The sequence below is a fragment of the Geotrypetes seraphini genome, chromosome 8, assembly GCF_902459505.1.
Source record: "Geotrypetes seraphini chromosome 8, aGeoSer1.1, whole genome shotgun sequence".
Classification (NCBI taxonomy): domain Eukaryota; kingdom Metazoa; phylum Chordata; class Amphibia; order Gymnophiona; family Dermophiidae; genus Geotrypetes; species Geotrypetes seraphini.
In genome coordinates, this window is record NC_047091.1 from 158042514 (window position 1) to 158059348 (window position 16835).

Consider the following 16835-nt stretch of genomic DNA (forward strand, 5'->3'; position numbering starts at 1 on the left):
TGGAAAACAGCTAACGTCATTCCACTCCACAAAAAGAGTTGCAGGCAGAGGCTAAGAATTACAGACCGGTGAGTCTCACATCGATAGTGAGTAAGCTCATGGAAACACTAATCAAACGTGAATTAGGCACTATCTTGAATGAGGGGAATCTACGCAATCCCCACCAACATGGATTCACCAAGGATAGGTCCTGCTAATTCAATCTTACCAGCTTCTTTGACTGGGTAACAAGAAAGCTGGACTTGGGAGAGTCCCTGGACGTCGTGTACTTGGACTTCAGTAAAGCTTTTGATAGTGTCCCCCACCGCAGGTTATTAAGCAAGATGAAATCAACGGGATTAGGTGTAACACTAACTGCATGGGTCAATGACTGGCTAAGTGGTAGACTTCAGAGGGTGTTGGTCAACGGTACCCACTCAAAAACGTCAGAGGTGACCAGTGGAGTGCTGCAGGGCTCGGTCCTGGGTCCATTCCTTTTCAACATATTCGTAGGAGACCTGACTTAGGGGCTTCAAGGTAAAATAGCATTATTCGCCGACGATGTCAAATTATGTAACACTGTAAGTAAAAGCGAATTGTCTGACAGCATGAAGCAGGATCTACTTTTACTGGAACATTGGTCCTCGACCTGGCAGCTGGGCTTCAATGCAAAAAAATGCAATGTCATGCACCTTGGCAACATCAATCCGTGCAGAATGTATACACTGAATTGGTGAGATCTTGGCTAGAACTGCAGCAGAATGGGATTTAGGGGTGATCATTAGTGAAGACATGAAAACTGCCATTCAAGTGGAGAAGGCTTCATCCAATGCTAGACAAATGCTGGGTTGTATCCGTAGAAGTTTTGTTAGCCGGAAGCCGGAGGTCATAATGCCACTGTACAGAACCATGGTGAGACCTCATCTGGAGTACTGTGTACAATTCTGGAGGCCACATTACCGTAAGGATGTGCTGAGAGTAGAGTCGGTTCAGCGAATGGCCACCAGGATGGTCTCGGGGCTCAAGGATCTCTCGTACAAGAAAAGGCTGAACAAATTGCAGCTATACTCTCTCGAAGAGCGTAGGGAGAGGGGAGACATGATTTGAGACATTTAAGTATACCACTGGTCGTATCGAGGTGGAAGATGATATTTTCTTTCTCAAAGGTCCCTCAGCCACAAGATGGCATATGCTTAAACTCAGGGGCGGGAAGTTTCATGGCGACACCAGGAAGTATTTCTTCACAGAAAGAGTGGTTGACCATTGGAACGAGCTCCCAGTGCAGGTGATTGCGGCCAGCAGCATGCAAGATTTCAAGAAAAAGTGGGATGCCCACGTCGGATCTCTACGAGGGTAGTGTAAAGGGGATGCCATCAGAGTGTGTCCCCTAGGAGGGTAGTTTGGGGGGAGGGTTAATAGAGTGGGCAGACTTGATGGGCTATGGCCCTTTTCTGCCATCATTTTCTATGTTTCTATGGTTAGTTCAGGCTCTCACTGATTCCAGAGTGCATCGTTTGCCTGAGGATAGGCCTTGGCCTTTGGCTTGCGTGGGCGTGATTTCCGCTGCTTCCGCTCTGGGAAAGGGGCTGCCTCAGTTCCATCTTCTGGGCTCTCTAGAGGCAGGTTTTTCTAGCGCATGCAGTCCTTTCATGGGGCCCACCGGGGTGTAGGTAGCGCCCCTGCTGGGTCCCCTGCTGCCCGTCCTGCCCAATGACTCCTTGCTGGCACACGTTCTGGTTCCAGTGGGTGCCCGGCTGAGTGATTTTTACCCAAAGTGGGCAGGCATCACGTCCGATCAGTGGGTTCTGGTAGTGATCCGGGACAGCTATGCTCTGGAGTTCGCCCGGTCCTTGCCAGACTGTTTTCTCGCTTCTCCCTCGCAGTTGGCGTGGAAGCAGCAGGCCTTTCGCCAGACCTTTCAGCAATTGTTGGATCTCTGTGCAGTGGTCCCAGTTCCCCCACGGGAGTGGGGCACAGGTTGGTACTCGATTTACTTTGTAGTGCCAAAGAAAGAAGGGACTTTTCGACCCATCCTGGATTTGAAGGGGGTCAACAGGGTTCTTCATGTGCCTTCCTTCCGCGTGGAAACTCTGCGATCGGTGATTCTGGTGGGTCAGCCGGGAGAGTTTCTGACCTCTCTAGTTCTGACCAAGGACTACTTGCACATTCCTATTCGCATCTCCCATCGGCGCTTCCTGTGCTTCGCGATCTTGGGGGCAACATTATCAGTTCTGTGCTCCTCTATGGACGTTCACCAAGGTGATGGTGGTCGTCGTTGCGGCATTGCAAAAAGAGGACATTCTTGTTTATCCTTACCTGGACGACTGGTTGATTCGTGCCAAGTCATTCCAGGAGAGCACTCGAGTCACGGTTCAGGTGGTGGAGTTTCTGCAGTTGCTAGGCTGGGTAGTCAACCTTGCCAAGAGTCAGTTGTCCCCATCTCAGCGCCCGGAATATTTAGGTGTCCTGTTCGACACCTCCTTGGGGAAGGTCTTCCTTCCAGAGGCCCGGGTAAGCAAATTGCAATCTCAGATTCACCTGCTTATGGCGTCCCGGTGTCCTCGGGCGCAGGATTTCCTCCAAGTCTTGGGGTCGATGGCGGCCTCCCTCAATGTCGTGAGGTGGTTGCACGCCCACATGCAACCAGTCGTCCAGGTAAGGATAAACAAGAATGCCCTCTTTTTGCAATGCCGCAACGACGATCACCATCACCTTGGTGAACGTCCATGGAGGAGCACAGAACTGATAATGTTGCCCCCAAGATCGCGAAGCACAGGAAGCGCCGATGGGAGATGCGAATATGCTCTTCTTTGGAGGTTATCTTCTCAGATGCACAGTCTGGATCACCCTGTTCCGCTTCTGGGCTTAGCTCGGGGCAGTCTTCGTTGGTGGCTCCAGATCCCCCATCTTGTACAAGGGGCGAGTTTGGACCAGCCACAGTGGACGGTGCTGCTCACATATGCCAATCTTCTTGGTTGGGGAGCTCAGTGTTTAGGTCACTCAGCTCAGGTCACCTGGTCCACGGAGGAGGCTTCTTGATCAATCATTGTCTTGGAGACCAGAGGCATCCGTATGGAGTTTATAGCCTTCCAGTCCTTTCTGATGGGCAAGTTAGTCAGGGTTCTGTCAGACAATGCCATGGCGGAGGCAACTCAGCACATACCTCAATTTGCAGCAGAGTTATCACTTCTTCTGCAGAACAATGCTATAGAAGAGGTACTACTTCTGCAGATCAATCAGGGGTTTTTATTCAGAGTTTTTCTTATCCCCAAAAGACGCAAGGACTCCAAATGATCCTCAATCTCAGTCCTCTCAATGCGTGCCTAAAAAGAAAAAAGTTCAGAATGGTTTCTTTTCCCACAAATCTTCCCCTGTTCAAACAACACGATTGGTTAGCCACTCTAGACATCAAGGATGCACACACTCATATTCCCATTCATCCTTCCCACTGGCACTTCTACAGGCATTTCCAGCACAAAGTGCTGTCTTTTGGCCTATTGTCAGCACTCCGGGTATTCACAAAGTGCCTAGCGGTAGTTGCGGCACATTTGCGAAAACATCATATGGTGTTTCCTTACCTCAACGATTGATGCTAGTGGCCCACTCCAAAGACTGTCTACTTCTCACCATTCAAACCACAGTACAAACCTTGCAAACTCTGGGATTCATCATGAGCAACAAGAAGTCCAAGCTCATTCCAATTCGTTCCCTCACGTTCATTGGAGCACACTTAGGTCCTTGCAGAGATGGTATCTAATTTTCCTCAGGAAAGACATCGAGCCATAATCAAGCTAGCAGACCAAGTAAGAGAAATCTGCTTCCCTACCAGCTCAAATTATCTTGTGCTTATTAGGCCACATGGCAGCCTCGATTTTGCTGGTACCACATGACAGACTCCACATGCGGCCATTACAGTGGCACCTGAAGTTACACTGGAATCAACATCTCCATTCGCTGTCAAGTCTGATTCCTCTGCCTTCAAAGATCAAAGATTCCCTTCTGTAGTGTATTCATTCCAGCTTCCATTGCCTTTACTTACCATAACCACCGATGTTTCCAATCAAGGCTGTGGGGTACATCTCAAACAGCTTCAAAACTCAAGAGTCAGTGTTTAACAAACGAAAAGACCCTGCATATCAGAACTCCGAGCAATTTTTTATGCTCTCTAAGCCTTCTGTCTGTGGATTTTCCAAAGAAACATTCTCATTCAAATGGACAATCAAGTAACCATGTTATATGTAAACAAGCAGGGGGCTCCGGATCCATCAGACTCTGCAGGGAAGTCTATCGTCTGTGGAACTATGCCCTGACTCTTCAAGTGGACCTTCATGCAGTCTATATTCCAGGTGACGACTTCGTGGTATTAAAGATACCCAGGACTGCAGGCTAGATTTTGTTCATAAAAAGCTCTTTGAGGCCGCAGCCTTAGATTTGAAAGCAGCTGCAGCGGCTTTTGTCATCCAGGCTTGCCACTCCAAGTTGCGCCACAATTCAGAGACTGTTGTCGGAACAAATCTCCAGTTTTTAATGTCTAGAGTGGATTATGTTGCTGAGGCTCCTGGACTGTTAATGTAGGCTATCCAAGTGGGTGCAATGCAAGGCAGTCTGCCCCTTCAACCAGAGTCTGCACTCTCCCACAGCCAGAGATGTTCCAAGACTGGGATCCTCTGCAGCACTGAAAAGCCTAACAGTAAGCACAAAAAAAAAAAATCCAAATTTAAAACTTGAGCACCAACAGGGGAAGAGAAACTGGGGATCGCTCTTGCCCTGAAAAGAAGTTAGATCACCAGGAAATTTAAATTATGCTTGGGAAGGGCCTTCAGATGATAGGTGGGGGGAGGGTGGTAGGTGGGTACCCAGAGTGATCACATGTGGGAAAGAGGGTGATCACCGAAGGGGGGGTACATTTATAATTATAATTTATAATTAGGGGAAGAGGGGTGGTATATAGTTATATTAAGGATTTAATCAATAAGTATGAATGTAATGTTTATTTGTTATTATTTAATTACAATATCTGTGGGTGGTGGAGGAAGTAAATTTATGTTTTTAAGATAATAGGAAAAATTCAAGTGATGTTGTATAAATTAAATTGATGTAGTATTGTTTACTTGATGTATGATGAAAAAATGAATAAAGAATTGGGAAAATGCACTTGCATTTTTGACTGAAATCTGAACCTGGATTTTGGGTCAATTTCAGTTCCAAAACAGAATTTGTTTGACATCTAGTTGAAAGATTGCTAATTATCCCTTTCAGCTGCTAAGCAGTTTTAAATAGAACCAAAAAAACATATCTTGATATGTTGTATAGAAATATGCTACCTGCCCAGAAAGTAAGATGGGATATTTAGAATACATACCAAAGAGTAAATGCATAGATAACAGGCATCTCAGAGACTTGGTAGGAAGCGGATAGCCACCGGATAAACAATGGGACACTTTGATTACCAAGTACAAATATATCACATCAAATTGATGTACGAATGGTGCTCTGTTAAAGAGACATTGAGTCAAATGGAATAAATGTTTTGCAGGAATCAAGGCACTGTGGAATCTTTATAGATAGAAATTCCATGTATGAAGGAAAAGAGAATAGTGGCGGGATATACTACATCTGTATGGTCAAAATGAACAGAAAGGATGAAATGTTAAAGCTCTGGAATTCGTTACTAGAGGATATGATAAAAGCAGCATAGATTTTATTTAAAAAATTAAGGCAGACATACAGAAAAACCACTATTTATTCCTGGGGATAAGCAGCGTGGAGTGTTGCTACTTTCTGGAATCCTGCCAAAGTATTTTTGACCTGGATGGCAATTCTGATGATCTTATATTTTTTTTAAACTGCCTCTTCATAAAGAAATATATCCTCAAATTGCTGGTTAATTTTGATATTGGAGAAATAAACTTCATGCCCTCATGATGTGGGAGTCATATAGTGCCCATAACACACCCCAAACAACAAAAAGCTTTTTTGTCCATTGGGAAAAGATTCTTCCATTGTAACTCCAAAGGCATGTAGTCTAGCCCTGAGTGGTTTCAGGAAAGGGTTTGATGTCTTCAATGTTGTTCTCTAATGGAATGGCTGTTAGTGGGAGCCTTGGGAGGGTAAGGTTTCGGGGTATTAGGGAGGGGAGGGTGTGTGGATCTCAGTCTTACTGTGGGATGGTGAAAGGTTATAAAAGTTCAGACCTCATTGTCATCTATCTTAATTGAATGAAAGCTTTGATTGTTAGATCTGTACTGGGGGGGGACACAAAAGGTGGGAATATCACTAAATGGTTGTAATAAACATGCTATTTCTTTATTTTGTTTTGTGAATTCATTCAATAAAAGGAATTTAATAATAAGCCTGCCTAATCACTTCCAGATTTAGGCCCTCTTCTATCGAACTGCGATAGCAGTTTTTAGCATGGGGAGCCGCGCTGAATGGCCCGCGCTGCTCCCCACGCTTATTGAGTTCCTATGAGCGTCGGGAGCAGCACGAGCCATTCAACGTTGCTCCCCGCGTTAAAAACTGCTATTGCAGTTTGATAGAAGAGCGCCATTGTTGTTGGGACTTTGTCTTTAACATTTTAAGAAACAAGCAAAAAAAAAAAAAAAAAATAGAGGAATAATTCAACAAAATCACAGGGGCATGAAAAAGAGTTGGATTAAACTCACAGTTCATCACAGTTTGATAAGTCACTTTTATTCAAATGAGCCCAACGTGCACACGTTTCAACTTGCCCTTGTATCTGAGGCATAAATTGAATAAGATAACAAGAACAATTGTTTACCTCCAAGTTGTAAAATAATATCTGACAGACATGTTCCATCCTTACTACTTTCTCAAGCACAGGATAATGAAAGTCCTTGTCACCGGAGACTTTAGTGACAAGGAATTAATTATCCTGTGATCTTTACAGTATTGTGCTGGACTCTGTGATTTTCATACCATTAATACTTTAAGTCCACACTGGGCACTGCTACTCCCACCTCTCCCTTAATAGTGCAAATAATATTTACTGGCCTAAGTTTTGAAATACCGTTTTAAAGCTGCTTTTTAGTTTAGAATTAAGAAAACCATGGATAAGGTTTTCTTTTGCCACTCCTTCAATCTTGCACTTAACTGCAAATCAAAATTTTACAGCAAGCAGGAGTCACTGCTGTGTTGTTAGACAGCTATAAATAAAAAGGAAGCTTGTATGTAATGTTTTGGCCTACACTTCTCAATGTGGCACTTGTAATTTAGTCATGTGTGGTGATACTCCTTTGTCCACTCAGTTTACATAAGTAGCTCTCTGTGTGCCAAAAAGTATGGTCTTAGTTTGTGACTGACATTATGACTGACATTGCTTAGCTTCCACTAACTATTGAATTGCAGTTTTCATTTACATGACCTTCTGCCCTTTTCACTTAGGAATTAACACAGGAATATGATGAAAAGAAAGCCCAATATGACAGCTGTGCAGCAGGCCTGGAAAGCAATCGTTCCAAGCTTGAACAGGTATGCTAGTTTGTGTTTGATTCTCTTAAGGAGGTCAATTAATACAACATATCACAGGTAAACTGGTTTTCAGCGCAAGAATATTTGACCATGGGACTCCCCTTTTTTAAAAGCTTGAACACTGGTTAACCACTGAGTATCATATCATTTATAAAATTTTGATATTGGTTCATAAAATTCATCATACAGGCTCACCTCTGCTTCTGGTCCCAGTACTTATACTCCTTTACAAGCATTCTTCTGCACATCAAAATCAATTAGCAATTCCCATTTTATATCAGGTTTTTCTGGATGTTTTCCCTGAGTGCCCCTTTTACCATTTGGTCACCCAGTGGTCCAACTGATCTTTACATGGCTTCTTACTTTATTATCCTAGGATAAGCAAGCACCATATTCTCACATGTGGGTGACATCATCTACGGAGCCCGATATGGACAGTGCAAAAATGTACTGTCTCTTTAAAAAGACTGAAAGTCTCAAGTTGCCCGTACTGCACGTGTGCCGGTGCCTTCCTGCCTGAGTTAGTTCTTGGGAGCATCAGTTCTCCACAAAGCTGAGAAGCTGTGTTAGCAGTTTTCTCTACTCGTGTCAAACTCTTCTGGGGGGGTTTGCCTTCCCATTCTCTCTTTTTTTTATTGTCAAATTATTTTGTTTTTTTAATTTATCTTTGAAAGAAATTTCATTTTGAACGATTTTTCATTTTTTGGGCCTTTGGGCTCTTCAGCCTGTTTTCAGGCCAGGAGCGTCAGACTTTTTTCAGATAAACAACTACTTGATCTCCCTGGTGTATTGAGTCCTTTGATCTCACATCAGCAATGTTTCCCTCTGTCAAGACCTTCTAGCGGCTTTAAGTGGTGCACTTGGTGTAACCGGACTATTTCCGTCACTTACCCACACAACTGGTGTATTCATTGTCTTGGTCTACAGCACCATCCCAATTCTTGCACACACTGCTCCAAATTACAAAAGCGGTTATTTAAAACTCTCCAACTTCAATTTGAAAAACTTTTTGGATCAACTTTGTGAGCATCTGCTGTATCTGCTGAATATGACACTGGTGCGCAACTTCAGTATCTGCTGAATCTGACACTGGCAGCGTCGACTCCGGTACCGACATCTACTCCTCGCTCAATGTCTTCACTGGCAGTGCCTCTATCGGGAGAAGTGCATAAAAAAGCTAAGAAGCATAAACATTCTTCTCCCTCCAGGCATATCTTAATTGTTGTCTCATGTGTCCACACTATCAACACATTTGAAGCATCAACACACAGACCCAGTAACCATACCTTCAGCTGGTGTCTCCTTTGAGGTGTACCTTGACATAAAGGTTACCAATGCCTCAACAACCGATACAGCCTGCGCTCTCAATACTGCACGGCCTACAGCACTTTGGCACTTTTCTTCAATACTTTTTAAGATAAGTGCACTTTTTACTCATTCTTATTCATTGATAGGTTTGAGTTATTTCATAGTTATGATATACACAGCGTGATTGGTTGAAATGCCTTAAATTTATGAGTGAGAGGTTTTTGTCAATGAACGAGAATCCTACCTGCTTTATTATTCCTGAGTTCATTCATTGAACATTGCAGGATTTCTGAGACATTTCCTCTCATAAAATTCATAACTCTTACGTTGTGTGATAGAAACCTGTTGCATATTATTGAATTGACATAAAGGTCACCAATGCCTCAACAACCGATACAACCTGCGCTCTCAGTACCACTCAATGCACCGGTACTGGTGTTCTACTTACAAGATGAGATTTGAGAACTGGTACGAAGGGAGTTAGCTGGGATGTTGCAGAATCATGCAGTGCAGGTACCTGCTTCAGCACCTCCGGTACCAGCCCAGTCCGAGCAGCGCTCCTCATCGATCAGTGTCTAGATCATCTAGGGAGCAGAGTTCTTCATGCTCCAAGCATTCCAAATCTCAGCACCAACACTCTTCATGGAGAGCATCTCAAAGTACTTCATGGAACACCCCTGAACATTCTCTTTGGTGTCGTCCTTCTCACAAGCCATCAACTCTGCATCCATCTCAACATTCTTCATCCCCGATGTATGGCATCAAACACTATGACTCTGATTTATCTCAGCGCTCTTCTTCAGACTATCAAGAACTATCTACTGAGAAATTTTACAGCATCCCTTCAGACCCTTCTTCGTAGAATGTCACCACCGGAAAGTTTCAAATTTGTAAGATGGGTGGGTCATTCCTTACCGATAAAGATGAAGTCTGAATCTCAGCCTAGAGCAGAACTTATGGACGGTCTAAATTATGAAGAATGGCCAAAAGCCTGCCTCCAGCTTCCATTCCATAACTTAATGAAGGAAGCCATGCTCAAAAACTGGGAGACACCATTACTGGTTCCGGTTGCTCCTAGAAAACTTGATACTCTCTACAGAGTCCAATCTCGCAGCTCCTCCTTGAGCCAGGCTTCAGCCATCTACACTGGCTCCAGACTCGCAACGTTGCGGAATGTGGAAACCGTTGCAGTCTCCTTCTTGCGATGGGAAAGCAGGCTTCTACTGCGCATGCGGAGGCACAAAGTACAGAATGCACGGAGTTTCAAGTGCGCATGCGCGCTAAGGGTTTTATTATAGCGGCTATGACCTTCTACACAAGCCTCTTTTACAAAAGTTATCTGCATATGAGCAATATATTCCATCAGATCATATAGCACATTATGCATGTCTTCTTTGAAACCAGAAAGTATATGGCACATTCTTTGATGCCTTTGACATCACTTCAGAAACCTCGGCAGTGTCTATTACCATGAGGAGGAAGCATGACGTCGGGTTTCTGACCTGTATGCTAATGTCCATTAGGGCTTAGCCAATATTCCTTGTCTGGGAGAATATTCCTTGTCTGGGAGAGATAAAATTGAGGCAGCAACTCAAAAAATTAACATGAGGACTCTTAACAACTTTATTGTCCTCAAAGACCTCTAAGTCTCAGCCAGCTAACAGATTTTACATAACCCTAGAAGATCTTCTTACTACTTTTAACAAGATATGTTGCACCTTCCACCTCCTCTCAAGCTCCTCAGCAAAAGCGACCTAGACAGCAGAGAGCTCGGTAATCTCAACCTCAGTCTCAACAAAAATCTCAACCATTGTTTGACTTCATTCTAGAAAGCCTAGTCAGTATTCTACAATCCTCATCACAGACCCTTATAGGGGGTCGTCTCTCTCATTTCAACCATTGAAGGGCCTTTATAACATTGGGTCCTCAAAATAGTGAGATAGGGTTATGCCCTTCGGTTTCAGAAAAAAAATCTCCAAACCAGCCTCCCAAAGAGTTGTCTTAATTCCCATTAGAAAGCTCTTGGCTTCCAGTGATCACTGCATGGTGTAGTTTAATTTTAAGCAAAATTAACACAGATGAAGTGAAAATCCAATAATATCAACAAATAACTTTTTTACATAGACAGTGCAAGTCAGTGAAACAGTGTTCACACACAAGCCCAAAATAATAAGGGTGAAAAAAGCCTCAGATGACAGACCCTCCCACCATCCACATTAGGGATTTAAGGTGTTCAGGTTAAACCTCATAGGCATAAAAAAAACATCCCTGACAATATAAAACAGGATCTGTGCGGTGCAAAATACAAGCTAAAGCTTCAAAGATAGATGAAAAACATCGATTTATCTCACTGGACCGATTGGTATACCAACGATGGCCAGCATTTCACATTATCTCAGGACAAGCAGGCAGCATATTCTTGACTGATGGGTGACGGCACCGACGGAGCCCCGGTACGGACAATTTTAGAGTGATTGCACTCTAAGAACTTGGAAAGTTCTAGTAGGCCGCACCGCGCACGCGCCTTCCCGTCCGACAGAGGCGCGAGGTCCCCAGTTTCTTAGTTTCCGCGGAGCTAAGAAGTCGCTTTTTTCAACGGCTGTTGAAATTTTTTCCTTAACGCCTTCCCGCTCGCGAAACCTTTTTGGAAGTTGTTTTTTTTTCCCTTCATTTCTTTTCTTTATTTAAAAAAAAACCGAACGTTTACTTTTTATTTTTCTCGTCATTTCGGTTTTGCCCCGGCGGGGCCTTCTGCCACCATCGAGGCCTTGGCCTTCGATTTGGCAGAAGCCGTTTTTACTTTCATGCTCCCCCAGCCAGGGTTCAAGAAGTGCCAGCGGTGTGCACGGCCTATATCCCTCACGGACCCGCACAACTGGTGCTTACAGTGCCTAGGTCCTGAACATCAGGCTTCCACCTGCACCCGCTGTGCCACGTTAAAAAAACGTACCTTAAAAAATCGCCAGATACAACAGCGATTACTTTTCGGTGCCGAAATGTTCGATCCCGCATCATCGACACCGGCTTCGGCTCCATTGCAGTCGGCACCCTCTTCGTCGACACCGCACCGGCGTCGCAACACCTAGGTAAGCCAGCTAAGAAGCCTTCCCCGCTGGAGCGTCCTCCGGTCTCGATTGCAGCGAGCCCAGTCCTGCCGACTGTGAGGTGCCCGCGGAAGCGCTCCGCCCCTATCGAGGTGAGTCCCTCGACCTCGGGCTCCTCATCTTCGGGGCGTCGAGCGGCACCGCAGGTACCACAAAAGAAAAAGGCGGTACCGGTGCCTTCTTTGGATGAGCGCATTGCAGCTATCCTACAAGTGCAGCTCAAGGAGCAGTTACAACAACTCCTTCCTGCTCTCTTGGCACCGAACCTTCCGGTCCCGGTCCGGTCTGAACCACCGGTACCGGCAGTGGAGCAGCCCCTACTGTCAGCATCCACTGTTTCGGTACCGGTTCACTCGGCATCATCGGTATCGATGCCAGTCCTTGCACCGGAGCCGAGAGCCCAGCATCAGTCGGTGCAGACTTCGGCACCGTTGCAGTCGGTAACATCTCCTGGTACCGTATCTATGAGGTCGGGTAAGTTGGCACGCAAATCCCGACACCTAGAACCCTCTACTCCGGAGTCTCGGGACCGCGGCTCCCATATTAGGGACCCTGATCTGTGGGGTGACTCCGAAGAGCCTTTTCTTTCTGAGGGTGAGTGTTCCTCGGATGAGGATGATCCTGCTATTCCTGATCCATCCTCCAAACATGATTCCACATCTTTCACTTCTTTCTTGAAGGACATGTGCGAATCTCTTTCCATTCCTTTGGATGCTGAGTCTAAAAAATCCAAGGCCTTTCTTGATGCCCTTGACTTTGACCAGCCTCCAAAGGAATTTTTGAAACTCCCTCTTCATGACATCTTGAGGGAAACTTTCTATAAAAACCTAGAGACTCCTTTAACTATTCCAGGAGCTTCCCGCAAATTGGATTCATTATACAAAGTAATCCCTATTCCTGGGTTTGATAAGCCACAGCTTCCCCATGAATCTCTGCTTGTGGAATCTACGCTTAAAAAGTCTGGGGGGACTAGTGTATATGCTTCTGTCCCTCCTGGCAGAGAAGGTAAAGCCATGGACAAATTCGGTAAGCGATTATACCAGAATGCTATGCTCGCTAACAGATCTGGTAATTATGCTTTTCATTTTTCTTTTTATCTCAAGCATCTCCTTACCACCATGGCTTCCTTTGAAAAGTACCTTCCTGAACGGAAACGACAGGCTTTTCACCACTGTTCGTCTTCTCTTTTCCAGCTCCGTAAATTTATGGTAAGATCCATTTACGATACCTTCGAACTTACCTCCAGAGCGACGGCCATGTCTGTGGCCATGCGCCGCCTTGCCTGGCTGAGAGTATCCGAGCTTGATGTCAACCATCAAGATCGGTTGGCTAATTTTCCATGCCTGGGAGATGAGCTCTTTGGGGAATCCATGGACTCGACCACCCAGAAGCTCTCCGCCCATGAGACACGCTGGGATACTCTCCTCAAAACAAAAAAGAAGACTCCACCGGCACGGCCTTTCAGACAGCAGTCGGCCTACCAACGCCGTTATGTGGCTCGTCCATTGCCATCAGTTCCCCAGCAACCTAGGCGTCAACGTCAACAACAACGACAGACTCCTAGACCACCGCAGCAACAACCTGTGAAGCCGCCTCCACAGCAGAAATCTACGCAGCCCTTTTGACTTAATTCTCCAGGGCATAGCCAGCGTCACCACATCTACCCACCTACCTCAACCTATAGGTGGCCGTCTCACTTTTTTCCTCAGCCGGTGGGAAGTTATCACTTCGGACCAATGGGTCCTCAACATCATTCGCCACGGCTACTCTCTCAACTTTCAGACACTTCCTACCTTAAGTCTGCCAAGAGAGTCTGCTTTGAACACTCCTCAGTCTTCTCTCCTTCTCCAGGAGGTTCAATCCCTCCTCCTTTTGAACGCCATAGAGGAAGTTCCTCTAGATCAAAAGGGACAGGGATTCTACTCACGTTACTTTCTAGTCCCCAAAAAAACAGGAGATCTCAGGCCAATTCTAGATCTTCGAGATCTCAACAAATGCTTAGTCAAAGAAAAATTCAAGATGCTTTCTTTAGCCACTCTTTACCCTCTTCTCAATCAAAACGACTGGCTATGCTCCCTCGATCTCAAAGACGCATACACTCACATACCGGTCAATCTGACCTCCAGACAGTACCTCCGTTTCATGATCAATCACTATCATTACCAATACAAGGTGCTGCCCTTCGGCCTTGCCTCCTCTCCAAGAGTGTTCACCAAATGTCTGATTGTGGTGGCGGCCTTTTTACGCTCTCACCACCTTCAGGTCTTTCCTTACCTGGACGATTGGTTGATAAAGGCCAATTCATCTCAGACAGTACTCCTGGCCACCAACCAGACCATCCTGTTTCTCCAACTTCTGGGGTTCGAGATCAATCTACCCAAATCTCATCTCATCCCCACTCAGAAACTTCAATTCATTGGAGCGGTGTTAGACACAGTCCTCATGAGAGCGTTCCTGCCGTCCAACCGTCTTCAAACTCTTCAGTCTCTATGTCAGCAGGTGCTTCCACAACGTTCCATCTCCGCCAAGCAAATGATGATACTCTTGGGTCACATGGCCTCCACAGTTCATGTCACACCCTTCGCACGTCTTCACCAGCGCACTCCTCAATGGACTCTAGCTACCCAGTGGTCCCAAGCGACGGATCCCTGCTCACGACACATATCTGTGACATCGTCTCTTCGATATCCTCAAATCTCTCCAGAGGTCTTCTATTCCATCTACCTCCTCATCAACTTGTCATCACCACCGACGCCTCCCCTTATGCCTGGGGAGCTCATTTGAACGAATTCCAAACTCAAGGACTTTGGACAGCCCAGGAAATGAAGCATCACATCAATTTCCTGGAACTCAGAGCGATGTTTTATGCCCTCAAGGCCTTCCAACATCTTCTCTTTCCTCAAGTCCTCCTGCTGTGCACAGACAATCAAGTTGCAATGTACTACATCAACAAGCAGGGGGGGACAGGCTCTCGCCTCTTGTGCCAGGAAGCCCAGAAGATTTGGGCTTGGGCCACAGATCACCAATTTTTTCTGAAAGCTATCTACATTCAGGGAGAACAGAATTCTTTAGCAGACAAGCTCAGCAGAATTCTTCAGCCTCACGAGTGGACACTCGATCCTTTAACTCTACAGTCCATCTTCGCTCAGTGGGGCACTCCTCAGATAGACCTCTTTGCAGCTCCTCACAATCACCAGCTGCCCCTATTCTGCTCCAGACTCTACTCTCCTCACCGTCTGGCAGCGGATGCATTACTCCTCGATTGGTCCAATCTGTTCCTGTATGCTTTCCCTCCTCTGCCTCTCATGTTGCGAACCTTGTTCAAGCTCAAGAGGGAAAGAGCCACCATGATTCTGATTGCTCTACGGTGGCCCAGGCAACATTGGTTCTCCCTTCTACTTCAACTCAGTGCCAGGGAGCCTTTTCTTCTTCCGCTGTTTCCTTCTCTGCTTACGCAACATCAGGAGACACTTCTGCATCCTAACCTTCCGTCTCTGCACCTGACAGCTTGGTTTCTCTCGGGCTGACTTCTCATAATACTTCTTTGTCTCAGCCCGTTCGTTCCATTCTGGATGCCTCCAGGAAACCGGCCACTCTGCAATGTTACCATCAGAAGTGGACACGATTTTCTTCCTGGTGTCTTCTTCATCAACATGATCCCACTTCCCTTGCTGTGGAGACTTTGTTGGATTATCTACTTTCTTTGTCTGACTCTGGCCTTAAGTCTACTTCCATCAGAGTCCACCTTAGTGCTATTGCTGCTTTTCATGAGCCAGTTCATGGAAAACTTCTCTCGGCTCATCCCTTGGTGTCCAGATTCATGCGGGGTCTTTTCAATGTGAAACCACATCTTAAAGCCCCTCCTGTAATCTGGGATCTCAATCTGGTTCTTTCCGCCTTAATGAAGCCTCCATTTGAACCTTTGGCTACCACTCCTTTCAAGTTTCTCACTTGGAAAGTACTTTTCCTTATTGCTCTTACCTCTGCCAGGAGGGTCAGTGAGCTACATGCACTAGTTGCAGATCCACCTTTTACGGTCTTTCATCATGACAAGGTGGTTCTGCGTACACATCCAAAGTTTCTCCCGAAGGTTATCTCTGAATTCCATCTCAACCAATCCATTGTTCTGCCTGTCTTCTTTCCGAAACCTCAATCTCATTCTGGAGAACAGGCTCTACATATTTTGGACTGTAAGAGGGCTCTAGCTTACTATTTAGAGCGTACTAAGCCCCACAGATCAGCTCCCCAACTCTTTCTGTCCTTTGATCCGAATAAATTGGGACGTCCTATTTCTAAACGTACGTTATCTAATTGGCTGGCAGCGTGCATTTCATTCTGTTATGCTCAGACCGGACTGACACTGGAAGATTCTGTCAAGGCCCATAGAGTTCGAGCTATGGCAGCATCTGTAGCTTTCCTCCGTTCCACTCCTATTGAGGAAATCTGCAAGGCTGCTACTTGGTCCTCAGTTCATACTTTTACATCTCACTATTGTCTGGATGCTTTCTCCAGACGGGATGGACACTTCGGCCAATCTGTTTTGCAAAATTTGTTTTCCTAATGGCCAACCTTCCCTCCATCCCTCTTTTTGTTAGCTTGGAGGTCACCCATCAGTCAAGAATATGCTGCCTGCTTGTCCTGGGATAAAGCACAGTTACTTACCGTAACAGGTGTTATCCAGGGACAGCAGGCAGATATTCTTGCGTCCCACCCTCCTCCCTGGGTTGGCTTCTTAGCTGGCTTATACTAACTGGGGACCGCGCGCCTCTGTCGGGCGGGAAGACACTCGGGCGTGCGCGGTGCGGCCTACTAGAACTTTCCAAGTTCTTAGAGTGCAATCACTCTAAAATTGTCCGTACCGGGGCTTCGTCGGTGCCGTCACTCATTAGTCAAGAATACCTGCCTGCTGTCCCTGGATAACACCTGTTACGGTAAGTAACTGTGCTTTACTGC

At 45.7% G+C, this 16835-nt stretch overlaps 1 protein-coding gene across 5 annotated transcripts in view; it reads left to right on the forward strand.

Annotated features, from left to right (window-relative positions):
- IFT81 (intraflagellar transport 81) overlaps positions 1–16835 on the forward strand; it is a 218056-nt gene that overhangs the window by 163041 nt on the left and 38180 nt on the right. For all 5 annotated transcript variants that reach the window (XM_033955237.1, XM_033955239.1, XM_033955238.1 and 2 more), the window contains one exon: positions 7384–7470. In XM_033955237.1, coding sequence (XP_033811128.1) covers positions 7384–7470 — 87 coding nt within the window. The remainder of the gene's footprint in view (positions 1–7383; positions 7471–16835) is intronic.